General features: G+C 40.5%; 1 protein-coding gene across 1 annotated transcript in view; it reads right to left on the reverse strand.

The window, feature by feature from the left end:
* myo1d (myosin 1D) overlaps positions 1-16,590 on the reverse strand; it is a 138,123-nt gene that overhangs the window by 52,995 nt on the left and 68,538 nt on the right. The window contains exons 14-16 of the mRNA XM_085466848.1: positions 15,900-16,032; positions 13,155-13,321; positions 8,766-8,973 (exon numbers count right to left, since the gene is read on the reverse strand). Of these exons, the coding sequence (XP_085322974.1) occupies positions 8,766-8,973; positions 13,155-13,321; positions 15,900-16,032 (508 nt within the window). The remainder of the gene's footprint in view (positions 1-8,765; positions 8,974-13,154; positions 13,322-15,899; positions 16,033-16,590) is intronic.

The following is a 16,590-nucleotide window of genomic DNA, read 5'->3' on the forward strand; positions in this document are numbered from 1 at the left end:
GATGTTTGTGTGCAGTTGGCTGAAATGTGTGTCGAAACAGGAAAGGAAAGAGTGCACAGTTCACCATGTAGAAGGAAGAGCTTAGTCAGACCTATAAGTGGAGACTTAACATCGTTTTTAACACTTTAGCTCTTTGTATAAAACTTAGATTTTCTCTGCAGCTAGCTGGAGCAACAGTAGCACATGAGTAGCTCACAGACAGACTGTTTATTTGGTCTACTAAACTGTCACCCTGGTGACAGAAAACAGCCACAACCACCTTCAAAGCCATGCATAGGCTCTCCACACGCCTTATTTAAGCCCCAAGGTTGTGAAAACAACAGAAGTGGGCCATTACTGTCGCTATTCTCCTCCACCTCTTGAGTTGTGTAACCTGTGTCACTAGAGCCACAACCAGATTAAAGGCATGAGTGTATGATTGTGTTGTTTCTTTAACCTCCATTTTAATGATCTATCAAATCAGATGCTCACTGATAAAAGGAGATGTTAGAACAGTTTAAAAAGATGAGACTTTCTAAATGACCAGTGCAGTTGGTATACTGAGCTCTTAAGGCGGACAGCATAAAAAGGATCATATGCAGGTGGGTTGTAAAGTGGCTTGCAGATTAAATGGCGACTCTTGGCAGACTAAATGTTGTGTGCAGTGCAAGATTTTCCAGTTGTATGTGTTGAAGGAGTACACTCAGTATGTTTTTCCCCCATTTTATTTCTTTTTATGCACACCAAAGCCAAAGTAGATCCATGCTCTGATGAATTAAATTCACTGTGTGTTAATATTTACAAGGAGACTTCTATAGCATTATATTTATTTATTTTTTTTCCCTTCTTTATAACAGCTGCTTCTTGAATATGCTACTTTATATGTTTCGATTATGTTTGTCTCATTCTCTGGATGTTTTATGAACCTGTTTTTAGAACTGCTAAATCTTTGTTTTTAAAAAAAAGAAAGAAATACACAACAGACCTCATTCATTAGCAGTGTGATGTGCTCTTCCTGCTGCTTCCCTTTCTGTCTTGTCTATGTCACATTGTGATATCTGACACCCCACACAGTCCCGGCCCATATGTGCTCACATCATACACTAAGTAACAAAGCAAAAGGTGGCCAAATTAGAGCTTCGGTGTAAGCCGAGTTGAGATGTTGCCTGCCTCATATCCACATGGTGCACAGGCCTACGCCAGATCAACAGCTGTGTTTATCTAAGCTACAAGTCACTAATTACATTGTAAAATACTGGGGTTGGAGGTGAAAGGCAAAGCAAGAGAAATAAAATGTAATAACTAACCAAGAATCAGACAAAAGGCATTACCATCTCCTCACTGGGGCCTCATTATAGTGCATGGCAGGTAAACAGATCTGAAAGTGACGATGAGGCCATCTAGCTACCTGTACATGCACAAACACACCCCCTAAACACATTTTCTGCCCCTTAAACAGTGTAGCAGGCTGGCTGCAATGATTGTGGCAGTCTGATGAAGATGACACTCTGGGGATTGTGGATAAATCAGGCCAATAACAAGGCCCCTGACGGTCTGCCCCCTTACTCTCCCGGCCAATAAAGCCATCTGATCATCCTTTCCAAGGCTCTGCTTTCACCACGCTTTGGAGGTTTGGATTTACGAGCTCATCAAAGCCAGATTGGGGATCTTTGGTTGCAACAAAGTGGGACAGAAAGCTGGGGTTTTATTTGAGGGGTTGACTTTATGGAAATGAAGGCTGAGTAAAAGCATTTACAAATCACATGCGCAAGGGCGACCGGTGAGAGCAGGAAGGCTGCTGTTGAAATGTTTAGTAGAACACAGACAGGGCACATTATTAGCTGGCAATACTGAATGTCTTTAATCTGAAAGTATTCTGTAGTGCCAATAAAAGGCCTACTAACGGAATTGGACTGCAGCGTTGGCAATCTAAAAGGTCTAATTCAAAGCAGGAAAAAAAACAACCATTCCTCTTGTTGTCACCTAAACACAAAGCGTGACAAAATTCCGACATGGAAAGACAGATAGGCCGGTGCGCCACACTTCACTGCACTGACGAATGCCTGAGTTTCCACATCCTCCGGGGATATTGAGCTGGTTTTCCAGTGACATGCTCGATACGCATGTTGGGTTGGAGGGGGAGGGGTGAAATCAAGAGTGTGTGACAGAATTTAGTGAAGCTTCAAACATGCACTGTCCAGAGGCTGTCACGGGAAAACATTAGGCTGAAGCTCAGGTCAGCAGCAATTATCATAAATCAATAGAGTGCTCGAGTGAGCAGCTCACTGCTCAGTAAAGATCAACGGCACAATCCAGACACCGATTCCTCATTCTTTCAATCCAGAACATGCTGTCATTTTAAATTTTACCTCTGGCTAATGTACACTAATGATGTGAAACAAATGTTTTCAAACTCAGTTTAAACATTACAATCTCACTGAGAGAGACAGGACTGAAGAGTACATTGAATATCTCTGCAAAGCTGATGCATCATTCAGATGGACTGGAGGATTATTGCCAACGGACAGCAGTATGAGCTCAAAGGAACACACATTAGTCAAACATGTTTGAAGGACACGCAATAAAACCAGCTAATTGATTCATTTACTGAAACCACAAGGTGCTCAAAGCTAATCTACAGAGCATTAATGCAGATCTCATACAAATGAAAATTTTATCAAATTTCTAACCGACAATGGAACCAAAAAACAAAAAAGAAATATCAAAATATATTCACACTTTCTGACTCTCCTGATTTTCTGAACTATCCAAAACTTTTACATTTACTTCAAAAATAGTCCAGAAATCTTATGTTTTTCTTTCACGTTTTATTTTTAGTAGTGGAAGGTTTGACATCTTTTGTCTTATCCAGTATGTAACATTTAGCCTATTCAGTAGTTTGTTTTTCAACCAAACAATGTCATTTGTGTTGAAACTGAAGATCATTAACATCAGTTCTCTGTTAATTATAACAATTAAATTCAATCAAAACAAAAATAAAAAAAAATAACAACCTCGAGACACTTTATAAGGTAAAGACCCTACAATAATAGAAGGAAAACCACAACAATCAGAGAACCCCTATGGGTGAGAAATTTGCGTCAGTGGGAAGGAAAAACTTCCTTTTAACAGGAATAAACCTCTGGCAGCATTAGGCTCGGGGAGTGGTAGCCATCTGCCACGACCGGATGGGGATAAGGGCAGGAAGACAGGATAAAGACACGCTGTAAAAGAGAGCCAGAAATTAATAAAAACTAATAATTCAGACTGGTGTATAAACACAGGGTGTGAAAAGACGGGGGGAAGAAGAAATACTCAGTGCATCATGGGACGCCTCCAGTCGCCTAGACCTATTGCAGTGTAAGGTCTGTGTAAGTGAAGGTCTCCTGATCCAGCCCTAACCACAACTATAAGTATAATTGTGTCCTTCTGGTTAAAAACAATTCAAACCAGCTTTTGGTCTAGCTGAAGTTTTTCACTTTATGGAGGTGATCTCAGTCTGCTTCCAAACCAACTCTAAACCACCAAGTGGTTTGTTTATGTTAAGAATGTGATCCCGCCTTGATTCGACAAAGTGTACACGACAAGTCTGAGCTAAGCACCTTTCCGTGGCCACATATGCTTTGCATTCTGGGATGCAGCAGACTCCCATAGGAGTGCAGATCTCCCAGATAAATAATAAATGGCAGGAGTAAATTTTCCATTGTATACACTAGTCCAGAACACAGCACCTATCTATGCAGACATTAAGCATGTGGTTTGTATTGTATTTTGCACAACTCTGTTGCTTGTGAAGCTCGCACACAAGAATTTCACTCACATGTGCTGTACCAATGTACCTGCACATGTGATGTGACAATAAAAGTGATTTGATTTGATTTGATTTGTAGGCAGGGACACATTTTGGTTTGCTTTAACTTTTTCCCTGAGAAAAGAAACCGAATCACAGGAAAAAGCTACAAATTTACAAATTTGCCAACTGATTTGGACCACATTAAACTATAGTGTGAAGAACCCTTTAGCGTGTTAGTCTGAGACACACATGCACTATTTCAAACCTGTTTCCTGGGTGACTAAATATGTACAACAACCAATTATTAATAATCATGAAAAAAAATCAAAGTATCCCTGTGTTTCTTTCAAGTTCTTGTGGCAGGATATAAATGAAAACAGTCCATACTGCACCTTTAATTGGCAGTTATTTTGAAATTCGATCACTTTCAATCTCTGAAAATGTGATTTTGTGTTTGATTTGTTCAGATACTTGTGTCAGATTTTCCCTCATTAGCCTCTTAAATTCTTTCCACTATCAAGGACCTGTGGTTTGTAATTTGCCATGTTTTAAAGGCGACAACGACAACAAGGCTACAGGGTGGCCATGTCTGTTGCATCTCTAATTTATAACATTTTCAATTTCATTCAAGTGAAATTAAATTAGTGAGAATTAGTGAGGATACAGCCAAGTGGAAAATGAATCTGCCTGTGAGCCACACTTCAGTTGCCATGGAGAAAGTTTTCACATTATCCAAAAGCATTGTGGGCTGTAAGATATTTATAGGCTACAATCAATCTCACAGCCTTGAATTTTATCCATTTATTTTTTAAATCTGCCATTTCTTTAAAAGTCAGCTTCATAGTTTAAGGAGGTTTAAAGATCAGAAACTTAGGTACTAAATAATGAATAACATGGAAGTTTGAGAATATGATATACTACAATATAAAATAAAGACTTTTTTGCCATATAACCAGTGTCATATAAAAAAAGACACATGAAGAGTTTCATCATTACAGGTTTCTCTGAGAACAAAGGAGGCACATTTCTTTCAAACCCAGCGGTGGGATTGTTACAAAAAAGTTAAACTTTCCTTTGATCAGCTACAGACAGCTGCACTGAGTTTTGTGGAGGTGATAGCTTTCGATGATAACTAAAACACTTTGCAGGTTCAGATAGGATCAAAGGATTACAGATCATGTAGCTGCTGATGTCTAGAAGAAGACAGATCAGTTCTGGGCAGTTAAACAGAGAGGAGGCAGTGTTAGCCTTGCACTAAGTAGCCCACTATTCACAAGAGGGCTATAAAGGAGGGCTCTCCATGTCAGAGTCTTCCCCAAAAAGACTTAAATTATTGCTGCACTTCTTATTGCCTGAAGACACGACTCACCCAACGGGAAACAGTACAAAATAATAAAATAAAGCTCTTTATCCTTTAAAGATATTTTCATTTAGCTCCTGCCCAGACAAGCCCCCTGTGGCTGCGCTGTTAAAGCTGACTGCCCAAGACATAACGCTCGCCACGTCTGATAAACCCACTGCTATGGAGAGTATGTAAAGCTTTGGAAAGCAATTAAGGCAGAAGCTCAGAATACACGAGAGGGGGGTGTCTCTTTTCTCGTCATTGTCCCTGCTCTGACAAACGCTGACAGGTACTGTGATGTGGATGGCTGAGCTTGAATTTATGAAATATTCATTTTAACAGAGTGAAGGTGGGGGTGGCCTATGTATAATTTATAACATCTGTATTTATGTTGAGATGTCATGTGCTTTTTTTTGGGGAATCTTCATGCTTTCATTTCTCAAAGTGGTAAAAATCAGATTGCTTTCAATGTGGCAGGCTTCAGTGTTGTCAGTGCAGGACTGCACAGACATGGATGCAGAGCAATCACTGGTATTGCGCTCAGTAGCACAACACAAGCAGGAAGATGAGGCGAGTGTGAGCACGTGAATACAGGGGCTGAAGGGTAGAGGATTAAATGAAGCAGTAGAGGACTTCTTGCCCCTCCCCCTGCACCAGTCCATTCCTCTAGCTACACCAGGTTTATTGTACATTATGGTAATTTAAAGGAATAAAGCAACAGCACAGACACAGAAAATACAATGATCTCCCGATTCCGACCAGCAGCATCGGCACTATGAGCGGCCACTCAACCTGTGTTTAGGAGACTGTGCAGATTCACAGATTGTAGGGGGATTTTTTTGTTGTTTGATGGAGCAAACTGAGTGGTTTTATAATAAATCCACAGAGCAAACGGAGAAACAAGAAGTGTGTCTGAGCCGCAGTCATACAATGACAGCCCTGGCACTGTGGTCTCGACTGGCATAAGGCAGTCTGGTGTGCCAGGTGCTGATAAGGGGATTGCTTGGCACAGCAGATCATACTCCGTCTGGGATGTTTGTTTGAGTAACAGCGTGGTACATACAGGAGTCAATTCTGCTGTCACACCACTATTTGATTTTGTGTGTCACTGCATGCATATCGCATGAGCGAATGGGCATGCGACTGTGTGTTAAGCGCAAACTGCACGCCTAGCTTTAATGCTGACAGAGGGCAAGATTAAATACCCCTCTTCCACCTCAGCAATGCTGTGATGTTTGCTTAGGTGGGGAAGCTTCAAATCCTCTGGGCTTTCCCTTCATTATCAAAGCCTGCTTATCCTGTGAGATACAAGATAAGATTCTCCTGAGGGAGCGGTTGAGCCAACACCCGTCCTGCGAGCTTGTGGGAAAAGCCTGCAAAGGGTCAAACGGATCGATAAGGTCAGCCAATCAATCCTGTACAAAAGTTAATATGGCTTGGATAACCCTTTCATGTCTGAGAGGTTGGAGAGAATGTTTGAGAAAGGTAGGGATGAAAGCAACATGGTGCAAAGGAATCTGCCCACGCGAAGGTAATGTAATGACAGGCTGGGAAAAAGCGCGTGAGTGCCAATCACATGACTCCAAATGTAGGCTATAGTCTGTAAGATGTGTGTAGAGTGTGTACACACTGCACGCCCACAAACTGCTGACAGACTGACAGTATTGCCGTTTGGCTGTCAATCAAAAGAAGCATTTTGAAGCATCCGGGCGATTTGCATTTCGTGTCCTCAATTTGATACGCAGAAAGAGCCACAGTCCACATTCTCAGACTCATGTCTTTATCTATCAAAGTAAATGAAAAAAATAACAAGTTGTACTCTGCACGCTAAGCCGACACGTGTCAGCGAATGCGACGTAATCACAACAAGACACTGACATTCTCGCCTGAAGGAGGTGTCATCAAACCGCTGACGCATGAATGCAGAGAAACACACACCAGCAATCAATATTCATAACAGATCATTTGCAGCATATATAGCTGGAAGAAAAAGCAATAAATACTGATTTCATGTGTTTCTTTTGTCCCATCAACAGTCTAAAATCTGAAGTTATTTAACTGTAATTGTACAAACCAGAGAAAAGGCGTCGCATTTGAGAAGCTGGAACATGCATTTGGCGTTAGCTTGACAAATGACAAATTATTGCTGTTAATCAACAATATATTAGTCAACTAATTGATACAGCAGCAGGAGGCAAAGCTTGCAGGCGAGCCAAAACAGGAAGCGCAGAAAAGAAATGAAAATAAAAATAAACAAATAAACAATTGGTTCAGTTTTTTTCATTTCAGTTCACTTTTCATTTCAATTAACACACATGTAAAACTGTGAAATGTTTAAATGTGTGACACGGAAGAAGGTAAACATACAAAAGAATCCAAATCACTTGATCAAGAAATATTGAAGAACAGTTAACTCATTCTTGCTATGTGTTTACGTCTCTCAGTATCAGATGCTTGATCCACAGACTGTATAAAAAATGAACACAACCTTTTAGCATTTGAAAAGTCAAGTGAAATCAATGCACAGTGCTTTAAATGTGCATTCTTTTTCATGACCAGCAGTGAGTCACATGAGTCCATATGAGGTTATAGTCTCAACTGACTATACGATAAAGATGGGTAGCTTTGGGGCGTGACTACCTGCTCCTTTGATGCCTGGTTTATAAAAACAAAGATGGCGATGGCTAAAACGCTGACCATGAGCCCTCAATATGGCTACTTGCATCGTTCATGTACAGTCTGAATTATTCCCAATATGTAAGGAAAGTCTAAGCTTAGTCCAAGCCAATCTTAACATCTATCTGAACAATCTAGGTACAACTAATTCACTTCATATTTACAGTCCACTGACACCTGCAGAGACCTCACAGTTAAAGCAGGTGTGATTAACTTCAAAGCCTGCAAAGCAAAAACATCAAAGACATGGCTCAATTACATGAGGACACATCTGCATTATGGTGGTGCTTTTAATTTAACACAAAGAACATCTCTGTTATTGCCCCAAAACCCAGACTCACCTTTAATTCTAAATTAGAGATCTACTTATCTTATCTGGTAACTGTGCGAGAGTTGCGTGGGTGAAAACTCAGACAAAAAAGAGAAGCGGCAGAAAGATATTCACCCTAAGAGATAGAGAATAATGCTAATAGTACAAGATTATATCAGGTCCAAAAATACCTCGGTGCTTGTATAACTTGGAGTACAGGCTGAGCTTTTCTAGTCTCACAGGTTATTCATATGCAGAACAAAAGCTGGTGAATATCAATGAGAGCACGACTTGGGTCTGGAAACAAGAAGAACCTCATGATCTTGTTTCAAGGGCCGTAATCAGATAATAGCTGTTGATGACTGGAAATCGGAGGTATTTACAATAACAGATGTTTGCAATTAGGAACCCTTTTGCTGTCAATGAATACCATAAAAGGATATTTTTTTGCATGAATTCAGGACAAGTTTTAGAGGATGTAAAAGGACGACTAAAAGAGAAGGAAAATATAAAATCAGTGACAACAGGGGGGCTTTTCATTAGTTTGGCAGCACTAAATCACCAATAAATTTCCCATGATATCAGTGTAATACTGACACATCTGATTTACATTTCAAGCTGACATATCTGATTCATCATCTACTGAGATTCAGTCAGACTCTTACTTTCTGGAGGAAGAGGACGATTCTCTGAACCATTTCAGCTCGCTGCTCCTCCAGGCTGAAGAGCGTCCGCGGCGTGCGGATGAAGACCTTTGTTTTGCCGTAGGCCACGTCGTGGTCGAACCCACAGCCCTGCAAGAGCCTCTTGACTGCATCTTTGTCTGATGGCAAGTCGTGGTTTGGCCAGGTAAACTCGGAGATCATCTTATATCTGGAGGAAGGACAAAGTGTTTGCATGAAGAAATGTGCACTGTGTGTCAGCAGATTTATGACTTTAAATTTAGATCATTGTGGGAGGAATTAAATAGGATCTGGATAATTCTATATATATATTTCACTTTGCTGAGGACTTCTTTCTGTCTTAATGAATCTCCCATCAGCCCCAGCTGTACATTGCATTTGTTTACGATGCCAATATGTCAAATCAAGATGGTACTTTATACCTGCTAAACATCAACATATTAGCAATGCTATAGTTAAATTCAGAGAACATTTTCTAGATATATTTTCAGCATCAGATTACATAGATATAACAAGTCCTGGGTTCAAAAACAAACAGTTAAACTCCTTCTAATCTTCTCTATACTTCTTCATCGACACTCTCAAAGCAAACGTCGCATCATCATCTTCTATTACTTCCTATTTAATTGCAGACTTTAGGGGTGGTTGCCGGAGTTCAGGATGCCATCACTGCTGCCAGATCAAATCAACAGTTTTCAAAACTTTGCCACGTAACAGCTGCGATCTGAGTCATTTCACAGCTGATCCACTGGTAAGGCTGTGATATAATGCCATCACCGAGGAGGACTGGAGTAATGGAGTTGGATGCCTTGTTAGCATGTTATGCAAAAGTCTCATTATTTAATCCTCAATCCAGCAGGATTTCTAGGAGGGCAGTGGGTGAATGTGACAGCTGGGGAATAAGGGTGAGGCACAAGTATGTGTACTATTTTGGAGTGTTAGTTAATACACTGTACACTGTGTAAGTATGGGATTGATCGCATTATGTTCCATTAGAACAAAACAATCTTACAATTATTATATCTTCTATCAGCAGTGATCAGTTCCCAATAAGTGATATTTGACTTGTATTTTTAATTAAAAAAAAGAACGTGAAGCTTAAAATGTCAGAGGACGAGTGCTATCGGAGGACTCTAAGAATCCACATCTGTCCTGTAACAGTCTTTAAAGTTTAACCCTGAGCTTTTGTTCTGCTTTGGCCTCATTACAGAAATGTAATGAGGCCAAAGCAGAACATTCTTATGAACGCTGCTGCGTGCAAGACTTTAAACTGTCGAGATTATGGATCTCTTTGATTGCAGATTTGTATTATTAATTTAGCATCCAGTGAAATGTTAATATGCCCATTGTTAATATGTTGATAAGTTCTAAGACCCCAAGTAATGTCTCTGGATATCTCTTTTGTGTTGAAACACAAACAGATTAAAAGAACAGCACACATGAAAAGCCAGAATCAGCTGGTTTTGCAGCCTGTTGTCAAAAACTAGCTCTAGATATAAAACAGGCAAATTTAGCAGATGTTTTGGTCAACGGGTGAAAGAAATGCACTATACATCACTACTTGCAGTACATGCATACGTCATACTGTTGTATACAGCCTATACTACCCGCCTGTCACAGGATAGTTAACAGCAGCGCAGAGTCAACAGAACAAACAAGAACTAAACAAGCTCTTGTGAGTTACCCAAGTCCCACTGGGGGCATCACGATGGACTGCACCAATAAAACAATGCACTGCAGCACCGTGACAGTCAGACACAGGTAATGCACAGAGAATCCAATTACATTTAAAAATAAAGACCCCTGCCTTGCAGACTAAATGGTGTCCCTCTGAAACTCCCCAGGTGTCTGTGTCATGTTAAAATAACCACAGAGAACAAAATATACTTGAAGGATAAAAAGTAAAGGTATGCAGGATCCTTAATTTACTGTTATTGGATGATTATTATTAGTGGAAGCAGCAAGTCTATGTCAGAATCAGCTAAGGTGATTTTCTATTCTGTCTGGTTTTATTACTATGTGCATATTAGTATTGTCTACCAGGTGTGTTTTTAAAGTGCTATATAAATAAATAAATGATGATGATGATGATGATGATGATGATGATGATGATGATATTCTGCCTTACATGTAGCAGTAGGTAATACGTTTCTTAAAGCTCTGTTTGAATGCACTAAACGTACTGGAATGTACTAAGTCTTTAAATTCAATCTTTTAACTTTTATTATTTATAATAGTTATGGTAACATTATGTTTTTTTTTCTTGCTAATAACTTTTGTTTCATGTTTCATGATCAAAAAAGTGTTTTAATGAACGATTTTCAACTTGGTCAAATATGTTAGATTTCTTGACTAAATTCCTGTATTGAGTTAAGCCTCAGAGGCCAGTTATTGCACCTCCAGTTGCAAGCAATTTAGAACTAATTAGAATGTAAACAGGTTTGCAACATGTCGAAGCTTTTGCCTATGAATAAACCATGAGTTTTTAACACAGGTCACTGACTAGTACTTGCTGTTTGTTTGTTATTGTGCCACATTAAAACTGGGTAATTCTTCAACAAATTAAGATGCCCTATCAGCATCCCTCTTCAGTAATTATAATCAAATGTGGGTGTTTTAGAATTGCTTTTAATCAAAAGGACAAAACATTACGCTAAATTACTGTTTAAAAAAAGAAGACACTGGAGGGATTATTTTGGAATAGCTGCTAGAGATGCAGCTGATTAGTTGATTGGATGCTGATTAGGTTACACAACACAATATTTACACCCCACAGTCAAGACTTTTTGTGCAATATCCTTGATGCCTGATCGACGCACAGCTTCAGGGGTTCAATAACATTTTAATAATAGTGTTTCAGGTGAGGGAAGCTCAGTCTCTTATTGCACAAACATTTTAAAGCTAATCTGAGAAGAAAATGTTTTAAAAAAAATGAATCATGCACCACAAACCTTCAATCTACCATACTTTCATCTAGCATGAAAAATACATCAAACTATGATTTATAATTGTGGTCATTTTTCTCAATGGTCTTGCTTAATTGACTGAACCAAATTAATTTACTGCTCACTGAGGAAAAAAAACTTCAACGTGCAATTAGATCAGGACCACTTGATCTTTAATTAAATGATTTGGTCTGTTGTTGTTCTAATGCGTTGTTGGCATGTGCTGCTGTTCGAAAGCAAGATTTGCTGCATTCACACTCAGCCCCTTGGGGACTAAAAGAATTAGGAATCCAACCAGTTTTAGATTTGTAAAAAAAATAAATATGCGGAGCTACCCGCTGTGGCGAACCCTTGTGAATAAATGAGTAATTGAAAGTAGGTTATTTTTCTTCTACTTGGACAATACTCATGCTTCAAAGGCCTAAAATTTATATTCATGTGTGTGTTTATTTTGAAATATTGTATTAAATTTGTCACATTTGATTGTTTTCTTATGGATGTTGTGTAAATGTGCAACACACGCTTGGAAATACTGCGATGGTTTTGATTCCTTCATATGCATACAAGTTGTAAACCATCTGGGATGCAGTGTTGGTAAGGTTAAGTGTTTCCCAGCACTGAATATTTGATGTCCCGTGGACATGGTCAGGACGGATGATTGAGTGGTGCTCTCCCTCTCCAACCGCCTGCGATATTGCAAAGAGTCAACCATCTGCATGTAGGAATGTCTGCTCAAACTGACCCCAGCATTTTGGCTATGTGAAAAAATTTCTGTATGTTACAGAAACGGTTCACAGAAATGTGTTTATGAGGACATTTAGGGCAAAGAAATAGGCTCCAAATTCATGCAGCTGCTCATTTTACACCAACAACTGTCACTTTAAAGAAGACTGTGGAGTCTTAAAAGTAGCCTCGGCCTCAGCTTTCAAAGGGGGTGAGGAAATGACAGAGTCTGTAAATACGTAACATCATGTTTACTCTGCCATGATAATACCCCAGGACACTCTCACGAAAGAGTCTAAATCTTAAGAGTTTGACTTCTGGGTGAATATTCATATGTGTGGGTGACACAGATTTATATGACTATTTTGTAGCTCATATTCAGGTAAATCTGATCTATTTAATACTTTTACAAGCCATAAATGTCAAAATATTGTTAAATTCAACTTCTCACATGCAAGAAATTGCTGCTTTTTTCCACACCGTTTGTATGGGCTAGTGTGATAGATAGAAAACAGTAAAAAATGGCACCTAACATTTTATAGGCAAAAAGATGAATCAAAAACATAAATGAAGGATCAATCGACATAGGTGGTTTCAGCCTTTTAAGTGGAAAGTAAAGCCCTTTAAAGTATCCATATATAATTCACTCAAACATCTTTAATCATAGGGCAGAGGTGCTTTGAAAGACTGTGTTTTGGCGCACCTTTGTAGGAAGCGAGGGTACGTCTGTCTGTTGGCGAATCCAGCGCGACGCACTCTGACGTTCTCCAGCAGCCCGAGGTATTCCACCTGATGACGGCAGCGCTCATGCTCAAAGAGCAGAGGGGACTTGACATCATTGGGCTTGATGCAGCGAACGTAGTAGGGTTCCTGTACAGAGCAACACAAGGTGGATTTACACACCAGCCAATGTTTTCTACTGTAGTTCAAACTGCAGTGGTGATATACAGTAACTATATGCTCTTCTGTAACAGACGTGTATTCGCACGGACACCAGGAACAGCAAATAAAGGGGGGCTGGGAAGTTGGTCTCGCACATTAGGGCTTCACCTCATGAATGCTGTTAGATATTATTCATATTTTTCAGGTATTTGCATGTGGGGAATAAAACGAATGCCCGTAACATTCTTTTGCATAACTTTCAGATATACTACTGACAAACAAAGCACAGTTTTGTGCAATGATTTCTTCCAAATTAAACCATATCTGGAAGATAACAGGAAGTATCAGAATCAGAAACTTTATTGTCATTGTCATGAGAACAACGAAATTAAGAATGGTCCCCGATCATTGCATCATCCCTAGCAATATCAAAATATAAATAAAACAATAAAATTCAATAAATAAAATAGATAGAATACTTAAAATACTAATAAGATATAACAGTAAAACATTCACATACATTCCCACACACATGCTTCAGACCGTGCATAGATTAACACAAGAGTGGCGTGATGGACATTTTTTTGTAGTATTCAGATGTGTTATTGCAGTTGGATAACAGCTGTGTTTGAGTCTATTAGTCCTTGCTCTGATTGCCCTGTACCGTCTGCCTGAGGGCAACAGTTCGAACAGGGAGTGGCCAGGATGTGAGGTGTCTTTTATGATGTTTTGGGCCTTTTTAAAACAGTGGGCGTTGTGTAGAACTTCCAGTGTGGGGAGAGGGCAGCCAGTGATCTTTTGGGCGGTGTTAATGATCCCTTGGAGTGCTTTCCTCTGAGCCCCTGTGCAGCTAGTGTACCAGATGCATATGCAGTAAGTTAGAACACTCTCAATGGTGGCTCTGTAGAAGGACACCAGCAGTTTCTGTGTGATGTTATTCCTCCTGAGAATTCTCAGGAAGTACAGTCTCTGTTGGGCCTTTTTCAGCAGCTCGGAGGTGTTCACACTCCAGGAAAGGTTCTCCTCTATATTGACTCCCAGGAAGCGGAAGCTTGCCACCCTTTCTACACAGTCCCCATTTATGAATAGTGGTTGGATCTCTGCCTTTTTCCTTCTGAAGTCTATTATGAGTTCTTTGGTTTTTGAAGTGTTGAGGAGGAGGTTATTGGCCTTACACCATGACGTCAGCTGCTCCACCTCGTCTCTGTACGTAGACTCGTCTCCCTTGGAAATGAGCCCCACCACTGTGGTGTCATCTGCAAATTTCACAAAGATGTTGCTGTGGTGGCGAGGAGTGCAGTCGTGTGTGTAGAGAGAGTAGAGCAGTGGACTGAGCACACAGCCCTGGGGTGAGCCAGTGCTGAGACTCAGGGCTGAGGATGTGTGATGGCCAACTCTGACTCTCTGTCTACGGCCCGAGAGGAAGCTATTGATCCACATGCAGGTGCTGTCTGGAAGCCCCAGGTCTTGTAGCTTGGCCACCAGTTTGTGTGGAAGGATGGTGTTAAAAGCTGAGCAGTAATCCACGAAGAGCATCCGCACATAGCTACCATGCTCTTCCAGGTGAGTTAATGCAGCATGGAGTGCTGTGGCTACAGCGTCTTCCGTGGATCGGTTTGCTCTGTAGGCAAACTGGTGTGGATCCAGGCTGCGGGGCAGGGCTGCTGTGATGTGTCTGCGGACCAGCTTCTCAAAGCATTTCATTACCACTGGGGTGAGTGCCACCGGTCTGTAGTCATTCAGGCCGGTGATGTGGGGCTTCTTAGGCAAGGGGACTATGGTGGAGGACTTCAGGCAGAGTGGGACAGTCGCCTGTGCGAGGGATTTGTTGAAGATCCTGGTGAAGATCCCAGCCAGCTGTCCTGCACAATCCCTCAATATTCGACCTGGCACACCATCAGGACCCGCCGCCTTCCTCGGGTTAACAGCCTGCAGCATGCGCCTCACCTCGTGCTCTTCCAGGGTGAGGGTGGTGCTGCTATGGGTGGCGTGTTGCTGCTGTGGCTCCAATACCTCCGGTACCCTGGTCTCAAAGCGGGCGAAGAAGATATTCAGCTCCTCTGCCAGCTCCAGGTCACCGTCCGCAGCTCCGAGATTGATCTTATAGTTGGTTAGGTGCTGGATGCCTTGCCACACCTGCCGGCTGGTATTACTCTTCAAATGGTCCTCGATCCTCCTCCTATAGTCCCCCTTTGCCTCTCTGATGCCTCTCTTCAGTAGTTTGGGCAAGTAGTTTGGGCAAGTAGTTTTTATTAATATTTAGCATCTCTGATGAAGATGATTCCTTTAATACAATCTTTATTTGCCCCTAAACATGAACATTTTCTTTAAGTCTGGTCATTTACTTCATGTACTTGAGAGTAATATGTAAAGTAAGGTTGAACAGTTTAAAAAATAAAACTTGCAGTATTGCATATCAGCAAGTGTACACAGGTCGTGTCATTTAACAGGATTTGTAGTCAGAATCTTTCTCTTCACTTTAATTCCTTCTTAGGAACACGTATAGGGTTATAATCCACTGGCTCAATATGAATATTATCTGATGCAGCACTTATGAAAGGTTCACCTTGGAGGCGAGGTTCTCCACCAATGAGATCATTGAATTTTTGAAGAGTGTTGCAGCCGTCAGCGGTCGCTTGGTGACCTCTGTGATCCTCAGTTTGCCCTCAGGCCACATGGCCTTAAGTACTGAGTTGGAACTGGACAGAGAAAAAGTAAAGAGAAAAGATCAACATTTACAAGACTACTGAGCAAAAAGAGAAGCAGCAGAATTTAATATTCGTCCATGTTAAATGTGACATATGTGTAACATTTCAACAAGATTTTCTAATCAAATCCAAGCATGACATTTAATGAGACCTATTATGGTCAAGACTGCACACTGCATCACTGGATGCTTGTGCATCCCTGTCCATATGCATGATAAATAAAACTAGATTGTTCAAATTTATATCCATATCTGTTAAGACTGATATAATACAATTATAGAAGACTGAGTTGTCCCTGAGTTGTCGTAATAGGACACAACCATCTATTGTCACAGTGACCTTCTGGGGGAAAAAGGGACATCACATCATCATCTTCTCTAATTTTGTGAATTTTTGTCATAATTAGCATCTGAATTCTTGGGTCATGGCTAAAAACATCTTTTTGTGTTCAGCCTTCTGGATGACCTTAACCTCTGATTACTTAAATCCAATCAATTCACCCTTGAATCCAAGAGCTGCTGTTTCTGTTTAGGAAATATCACATTCAAG

Source organism: Copadichromis virginalis, linkage group LG8, assembly GCF_057382275.1.
Source record: "Copadichromis virginalis isolate Kocher_CV1m ecotype Utaka linkage group LG8, C_Virginalis_male_GT1.1, whole genome shotgun sequence".
Lineage (NCBI taxonomy): Eukaryota > Metazoa > Chordata > Actinopteri > Cichliformes > Cichlidae > Copadichromis > Copadichromis virginalis.